Source organism: Bison bison, unplaced genomic scaffold (assembly GCF_000754665.1).
Source record: "Bison bison bison isolate TAMUID 2011002044 unplaced genomic scaffold, Bison_UMD1.0 scf7180017864181, whole genome shotgun sequence".
NCBI classification, from domain to species: Eukaryota; Metazoa; Chordata; class Mammalia; order Artiodactyla; family Bovidae; genus Bison; species Bison bison.
The window spans coordinates 3,882,584-3,891,385 of NW_011494753.1; the positions used below are offsets into that span (position 1 = coordinate 3,882,584).

At 54.5% G+C, this 8,802-nt stretch overlaps 1 protein-coding gene across 1 annotated transcript in view; it reads left to right on the forward strand.

Moving 5' to 3' along the window:
• Nucleotides 1-541: 541 nt before the first annotated feature.
• The window catches only part of PCSK6 (proprotein convertase subtilisin/kexin type 6), a 179,333-nt gene continuing 171,072 nt past the window's right edge, over nt 542-8,802 (forward strand). The window contains exons 1-2 of the mRNA XM_010843399.1: nt 542-668; nt 7,197-7,311. Coding sequence (XP_010841701.1) covers nt 542-668; nt 7,197-7,311 — 242 coding nt within the window. The remainder of the gene's footprint in view (nt 669-7,196; nt 7,312-8,802) is intronic.

Genomic DNA, 8,802 nt, shown 5'->3' on the forward strand with positions numbered 1-8,802 from the left:
AAAAAGCCTCAAGTGGATTTTTGGAAGCCCTAAATCCACCACATAGATCCAAGCAAGATAACAGAAACCATTTAGGTTTTAGTAACATCTAAATGTAACTCGGCACAGTGCCCACCGCCCCACGCTTCTGCTGTCACCACAACCCCTGCCAGCGTCTGCCAAACCAGACACGCGCCTCAGGAGCTCGGCTGTGGGCTACGGCGCGGTGCTGGTCCACTCTCAAGGGAGTGCCCGTTTCAAGTCCCATTCTGGAGGCTGAGTAGGCCAGGTGACCAGTCCAGAGTGACACAGCCGGCAGGTGCCGGGCTGGATTCCACCCTCCTCCCAGAGCCGTACCCTGCCTGCTGCCTGCCCCGCCCAAGACCAGGCTCTGGTCGCGCCAGGGCAAGCCTGCCCGAAGCTGTGCTCATGTCAGCAGAAAATCAAAGCAGCGAGCACGTGGACAGGAAAGGGGATGTCCTTGTGTCTTGCTTCTCATGGCCTGCGGTCGCCAGGCTTCTTTCGTCTCTGCAGCCCTTGTTTCATGTGACCCATTGACGTCATGAAGCCCCACATGCCCTGGCTCGACAAGCCCGACGCCCACCCTGGTCACTGGGCGGCTCAGCATGGATGGGACCTGGCTTTCCTGCCCTTGGCCCTTGACCGGTTGCTGCTCCTGGACATCTGTGGTTGGGTGTTCTGGTCTTAACTTTTTCAGCAAAGTCATTGTCACCTGTCACCAAAGGATAGAGAACCTTTGCAGAGTGACATTTAGGATGATCACTGTCACATTTACAGGGAAAACCCAAGGCTCCAATGAATCGTTCTTTAAACTTGGAGAATTCCCTTCACAGTCCTTCCCGCCCACATCAGAGTAGCTCATCCTCCCCAGGGTTCTGGAAGACACTGCTGTAGGAAGCCCCAGAAGGAGGTTCCAGCTGGTTTCTGCAGGGGAGGTCCATCGGGCCTGAGAATTCATCTCGCAGGGACAAATGGGGGGCCCAGGGAGCCCCATGAGATGAAAAGTGCTTCTGAGACTCAGTCCCTTGCTGGCACCAAGCTGGGTGTGAGAGGTTCCAGGGCAGAAAAGAGCACCGAAGCAGTTCCTCCTGGGGACAGGAGGGAGGGACACTCTCAGTGAAGGAAGACTTCTTGGAGGAGGTGCCCCAAGGCAGGAGGAATCTGTGTGTGGGGGCGGAGAGGGGAGAAAGGCACGCCCAGGGAAGAGATGTCCAAAGCCAGGCAGCCTGGGCCTGAAGGGCTGGTCTATCTGGGAACGTGGCTCCCCATGACAGGGCAGGACGAACAAGAAAGACAGTGCCTGCCTGCTAAACGCACAAGGGCTGTGCCTTGTGGAGTCTGGGCTCCACCCTGGTGGCCACAGAGACTCATGGTGGTCTGAGAGGGCTCCCAGGAGCGTGTCAGGTGTAGTAGGGGTGGGTTTGAGGGGCAATGAGCTAGAGCTGGAGACCACATGGGGAGTTACCCCCGGAGCCTGTGTTAGTGGTGAGGGCTCTTCCAGGATGGGGCTGGGAAGGAGGGGCCGGGGAGAGAGGCAGGGGAATGTCACAGGGAACCTTCCAGGCCAGGGTCTGGGTGGGGTTGAAGAGGCCAGAGGCAGTGAGGGTGTTAAGTAAAGGGCTGAAGGTGTGGATAGGGGGTGTGGCTTTCTGAAGATGAGGGTGGCTCAGATACTGGCTGGAGCAGGGCAGTGTCTCTCCTCCAGGGATCTAGTCCAGATTCTTGCCAGAGCTGATGGGGCTGCCCCAGCCTGGCCCCTGCCTCCTCTCAGGCTGCCCTCCTCTCACTATCAGGACTCCTTCCCCTCTGCCTTCTTCTGCATCAGGCCCTTTGCATGTGCTGGTCCTACTGCAGGTGCAATGCCTAGAGCCGGTGACACCAGGCAGGGGTGGATGGGAGAGTTGGTGCAGATCTAGGGCTGCCCCTGTCTCCTCACTTCAGCTCCTCCCTCGCCCAGGCCACCAGTTCTTCCAATGTAAACACTTGGTGCAGTTTGTGTTTTCCTACTTAGACCTGACAGATGTCCACTCATCTGGGTATTTCCTGTTTATTTCTTTGAGCTCAGCTTAAAAGTCACTTCCTCCAGGAAGCTCAAACCATCCAGTTCAATATGCTTCCAATATCTGACTGGTCCACTGTGCATGGTGGGGGTGGAGGAGGGTGGGTCACACAGGACATCTGGGCTGCTCCGACTTCAGTTTTGCTCTATGTGAGCCTGGAAGCCAGGGGGACTCTGCACCAGGGAGTGGCCTGAGTGACTGTTGCACATGGTCCCCCATGCTGTGGGCTGATTCAAGGGGCATGGTCAGAGTAGGGGGGCATTTGGGAGACTGCCAAGTTACACCAGGGGGCACGTGTGAGTGGTAGCAGTGAGAGTGGTGAGAAGAACTCAAACTCTGAACGCATTTCCAAGGTAGAAACGATCAGATCCCTGAGAGCCTAGAATGGGGAGGGGTCGAAGGGGCTGCCCTCTACTGTGATGGGAAGTCTGGGGCAGGATGGGGGCTGGGCAGACCAGAGCTGTTTGTGTGGGGGGCCTTGGGTGCAGAGGGGAAACACCCTCAGTGTTCACAGCTCAGCTGTCGGGCCACACGGGGTTAGGAGCCATTGGCTTGTAATGGGCGCCCACAGTGTGAGGATGGCAGACCTGTACCAGGGGCAGGGAAGAGGGAAAGAGCCCAAGAATGGAGGCCTGGGGCCCTTGATACCAAGAAGGACCAGGCTGTGGAGGCTGAGGAGCAGCTGTGCGGTGGGGAACCAGCAGGGTGAGGGGGGTGTCCCAGAGACCACGTTGGAGAGGCTTCAGGGCCAAGTGGTCACGAGCTGCAGGAAGGGCCTGAGGACCAGGGCTGAGAACCGGCCCCTGGACTTAGTGACGTGAGCAGTGGTGACAGAGCTGCTCTAAAAGGAGGGAGAGAGACGGAGGGCTGCCGGAGAGTTTGTTGTCATCTCTGTCTTAGAGACGATGGACCGCAGCAGCTTGTTTATGCACAAAGATCACTTGGCTGCTGGAGCAGGGAAGCCCCTGCATGACCATGGGACGGGACGGGGGTCCTCAGGCCGCAGGGGTGGGGCAGCAGAGCCCTTGGGTGTGGTAGGAGAGGAGGGTCTCCCCTGAAAACGTGGTAGGAAAGGGTGAGGGCCTGGGAGAGAGAGGGTGGGGCTGGGGTGGGAGTGGAGAGGAGTATGGGGACTTGCATGACCCTGGAAGTGTGGATAGCAAGTGTCAGAGAGACCTGGTGGCTGGTTCTTCAACTGTGGTCGACTGTGGGCCCAGAGTGACCATCAGGCGAAGAGCCAGGAGCTCACAGGGTGGGGTGGGGCCACAAGTAGGAGTTCCCGGGGGACCGGGGCAACCGGGGACGGGTGGCTTGGAAAGCGGAGGAGGGCAGAGAGGGACTGCATTGCTGCCTTCTGGCCCTAGTAGCCAATTTATCCACCCACCCAGCTCGGCCACTCTGCTTGCATCCCCTGAGATGCATGTCCCCACTATCTCTGTGTACACTCCAGCCCCCGAGACCGTAATTGTCTAGAAAGGGCTCATTTGGAACCCTTCTCTACAGCTTGTGCCTACAGCCCCACTGCCACCCCATCCACTGCCTTGCTCCATTTGCAGAGACTGCGAAGGGGCCCAAGTTCCTAATTTACTCTCACTTGGAAAGAGTGCTCGGGCAGTGAAGCCGAAACTCGTCCTGGCATCAGAGTGATGGTGTCTTCACCCAGGACCCAGATGCAGGTCCCACTGCTCATCTGTTGAGCCTCCTAGAAGCCAAGGCAAGAAGGGAAACTGGAGAAACTGCAAGGCTTTTATTCTTAGTTGGGACAAGCTTCTGAGGGATTTTGTTTTGCTCACAAATTCCTCGCTTGACACTAAATTTCCACGTGGGAGTTTATGAAAGGAGCACTGAGATAGACAACTGCTAGATCCAGGATAACTGTTTTGTAGGAGAAGCAGTTTTCACAAGATTCTTCAGACATGGAAGATCTAGATATAAAAGGAGAGTCTAACCAGAAAGATAAGGAGGCGGGGAGTGGGAGCTGTTTATGGCCCCCCCATCCCAGATGGTCAGACATACCCTTAGAAAGGAGTAAAGTAGGAATTGGAGCCCACACTAAGGAGGTGATGAGATAAACAGGCAGCAACACAGAACGGAAGGGAGAGCACGGAACAGGGGAAGGGCAAGCCCTCTGACCCGCCACAGCTAGAGGCAATGGCTCCAGGTGGGATTTGGGCTGAAAAGATTTGGGGTTGGTTGAGGGATCCCTGGTTTGTAGATTCCCTGGGCCTGGGTGAAGCTTTCTCTGGGACTGCGGGTGGGGTGAAGATGGAGGTGCATGAAGGGAGGCAGAGGTCTGCTCTTTCCCACCCCTCCCTCATCTCAGGTTCTCTCACTGGGTGCTGTATGCGGTGTCTGTGTCAGCATCTCCTGTCCCCCAGGCTGGGTACCGGTGTGCCATCCAGGCTGGGTGGCGAGGCTGTCAGCTCCATAGGATGCATTTGTGCGTCTCATCAGGCGTCACACTTCTGAAGGCTGCATAGCCTAAAGCATCCAGGGGTTCTCCCAACAGAAGGATAGGATTTGAAAATTCATGCTAACCAGGTAATGGAAGAGCCCTTGCTTTGCCAAAGGAATCACAGCAGATTTTCATTAAAAACACCGCACTCTCTACCTCTGCTGTAGGATGTCAATAGATGCTACAAGAAAAAAGGTCAGATAACATGTGAGAGGGTTAAACAGGTTATCTTTACTGCAGTATGCCTCAGAGGCACTAGTGCCACAGTCATCAAATCCAAGACATGCCCTTGAGTAGAAGATGATCAGCGTTTGACATGTTACTAAGAAAGGAAATGTGTCCAAGTTGGGGAGTGTCACGGGGACCCTTCCATGAAGCTGTGCCAGTAAAGGCTGCAGTCGGTGCAGAAGATGAGAAGTAAACCACCACCAGAGAGGGACCGCACAGTCCTGTGGCCTCTGTCCTGGCCATTGTGGAGTCAGGGAGGAATCCCGACCCCTTGAACGGCCAGCCGGTTCTCAACTGGGGCCACACCACCCACGTGGTCCCCAAGGGGTTTCAGGAGCTGTGCCCCAGATCACTGGTGGGAGCAAACAGAAACCTACTTGGGAAGATCTCAATTTCAGTCCAGGCCAGTGGTGATCACAAAACACCATCTGTGAGATTTCCGGGACGTTAAAATGCAAGGAAGTGTGCAACGAGGCCTGGTGGAGGATAGGACATTTCCATGCCCCCCTGGAGGCTCCTGGTGCCCGGCAGCAGTGGTCACCATTTGTTCAGTGCAAACTTGGTGCCAGATTGGGTGAGGGACTTGGCCTGCTTCAGCTTTGACTGGCCTTGCGGCTCTTGCGTGGAGACAGCATCACCACTGCCATTTCTGGCAGAGGGTACTGAAGAAACTCTGCCTGGAGCTGCACAGAGCAGGGGCGAAGGTCTGCTGAGGGCTTGCTCTTCCCTCACATCAGACACTCTGGGGGCCATCCTGACCTGCCAAATGGAGCACATGTCCAGAAATGCAATTTTTCAATCAAGTGCCTGTTGCCTAAATGGAGGCAGTTTCTGGATCAAATTCTGCTCCAGCACACCCCAGTAGCTATGTGAAGTCGTCTTCTGTTCAGTGGTCTGGGCAGTACTGGGCATCTCGTGGCCCCAGCTGTATAAGCCTGCACTTGGGTAAAGGGGTCAGCCTTTGTGTAAAGTAATATCCACCAGCAATGCTGCCGTCTCTGGTCTGATTTGAGAAGATGCTGGCATAAATATCACGTTGTCATATTAGCATTTGCTAAAACTTCTGAAGGGACTTCCCTGGTAGTCCACCACTGGTTATCCCAGTGCCACTGCAAGGGGTGCGTGTTCAGTCCCTGATGGGGGAACTAAGACACCCACATGCTGCATGGTGCAGTCAAAAAGTAATAAATAAAAAAAAAAAAAACAACTTCTGAAAAATGTCCTGGTTCCAGTCACCTTTCTGGTCCATGTCCTATCCACCTGTAGGTCTGTTGACCTCCCCCTCCCTGCAGAGCTGTGCGACCCCCAAGGGCAGTCTGGAGAGCTGAAGCTAGAGTGAGTGGGAAACCCCCTTCCTGCAGGAGGATGAGCCAAGTTGCATTCCAGGTCCCATTACAGAGCAGAGGGCTAGACTTCTGTTATTGAGCCGTCCTGTCACCATGAAATCAACAGGAAGCCACAGGAGGCACTATGATTTGGGATGTTCATTTTGGGAAGCTGGTCTGCTTACCACATTGAAGCCAAGATATTGTCCGGGCACATCCACAATAAATGGGAAGTTTAGCCCCAAATGAGCAGATGTTAATAAATTCAGATCCCTCCAAATAAAAATTCAGATGCATTTTAGTCTACTCTCAGCTTAGTGGGCTGAATCCCTTAATCTACTAAATTGTTATGGAAAAACCCTTATCTCTGTCTGTCAAAATCACTGCTGTCATGGGGTGCACTCTTGGGAGGCATGAGCTGCCTCATAATAACTTAGATTTTGTGCAGTGTAGCCTTAGCGTGAAGAGAGTCACACTTTTTTTTTTTCATGTTTTCTTTTTTACTGTGGTAAATCACATAATATAAAACATACTGTTTTAACCATATATATGGTGAATGAACTCAGTGGTACTAATGACATACACATAGTTGTGCAACTCTCACCATCATCAATCTCCCAAATTTTCCACCTTCCTGAACTGAAACTCTGTCCCCATTAAACACTAATTCCCCCTCCCCCTCCCCACACACCCACACCCCCACAACCCCCCGATCCCTGGCATCTACCAGTGTACTTTCTGCCTCTATGAAATTGACTATTCTAAATACTTCATATAAATGGAATCAAATAGTATTTGTCTGCACCCAATGTATATTGGAATGCATTTTAAAGGTTAACTTAATAATGTCCTGCAAACAGATGGTGCCTTTTTTTCCCCTGTGCTGAACAGTAGCTTCTCATTAGTTACCTATTTTATATATGGAGGATTGTATATGTCAATTCTTATCTTCCAGTTCATCCCACTGCCTCCTGTCCCCCCTTGGTATCCATACATTGGTTCTCTACCCGTGTCTCTATTTCTGCTCTGGAAATAGGTTCAGTGGTATTATTTTCTAGATTCCACATATATGTATTAACATATGATATTTGTTTTTCTCTTTCTGACTTACTTCACTCTGTTTGACAGCTTTTAGGTCCACCCTGAGGGTCACAGACTTGAAGGAGAACAACACAGGGTTCAGGCCAGGGCCTGGGGACAGTCTGGACAACAGGGGCCAGAAGGGGACAGGTAAATATTGCTGGTAAGTGACAATGACCCTCCTCTGTGGGCAGCCAGGGTGGCATTGGGAGGAGGTGGGCTGCAGGTTCTGGCTTTGCCTGTGCCCCATTGGGCAGTATGATCTCCCATAGGGCAATCCCACCTGCCTTCAGGCCTCCTGCCTCATGGGTGGGCAGGGCGAGGCTGTCTGCAGGTGGGGAAGGAGGGGTCTGCATTCTGCCTAGTGGGGCAGGCCCAGGGAGCTGAGCCCGCTTGGCAGGGGAGAAAAGGGAGGACAGACTGCATTTAGTGTAGAGAAGAGGAGAAGGTGTGGGGAATCAATTCCAGTTCCATAAGGGGCCTCTGGCAGGAGATCGTGTGTGCAGGAGTTCGGCTGGTCCCTGTTGGGCCTCCCATGCTCCCACCTCCACTGGGGTGACTCATGCCTGCATAAAGGGTGAATCATGTGGGTTACGAAACCAAAGGGCTCCTGAGAGGGAGGCTGGAGAGGCCCCAGGGAGGCCATCATCCTTGGGTCCTGCTCTGTCCCCACTGGCTCCTGCCCCTCATCACCTGCCTTCTACGTGCCAAGCCACAGAAGCACACCCTGAGCTCTCTACAGCCATCCAGAGGCAGATGGTCAGGTCACTGGTCCTCTTCCCACTTAAAGGCCTTCCTGGCCTAGTTTCTGCTTTGCTGCCAGTGTTAATCAGGGTGAAGCCTTGCTTCCCACGTGTTGCCAGTTGGGACCAACAGCCCTTGGGAGGAATGGCAGAAGAGACCCTGGCCAGTCACCTGTCCCATGTGTGACACTCCTGGAGCTCTCCAGGTGCACCAAGTGTGTCTCTACTGGACTCTAGGTTGCTGGAGGCAGCAGAGCCAGGAAGACCCCACTGACTGTCTCCCTGACTGGTCCCAGGGTCGGGCGGTGGGGGTCGGGTGGCGTTTAAGTCTGCACAACTAGTGATCTCCTACTGCGAGGCAGGCCAGAGCTCATACAAACACTCAACAAAAGCTGGTGCATGGCCAGCGCTCCTGTCATCCTCTGAACAGCGCCACCGGGGAGATGACTGTTGTCACTGCACTCACAGATAAAGGGGTGGCAGTTTGCCCACGGTCGCGCTGCTGGGAAATGGACAGTTGGGAACCCACAGCGCCGTCCTCCCTCAGGAAGGCTGTCCCCGAGGTTCTTCCCAAAGCCAAACGTCTCTGGCCCCCTTGCTGTGTCCCACTGTCAGGCCTGGTTTTCAGCGGGGCCGACCCGTCTTTCCTTGTGGTTTCTTCGCCCAATATTCAGGCGAGCCGCGCTCTCACGCGGGGACGAGTAAGGCTTTGCGCGCAGGAGGTCAAACACTGTTAGGCAAATGACGGAGGCCCCCAGGCACCCCGACGGGAGGGAGATGCGGGCAACCAGGCTGGGAGTGGGACTCACCTGAGATGCCCTGGCCCTTCCGGCCGCTGGGGGAACGCGTGTCCCGAGCGCCCCCTTAGTCTGCGGGAAGTTACGGGGTGAGGGGGGAGCTCTTTGCTCGGG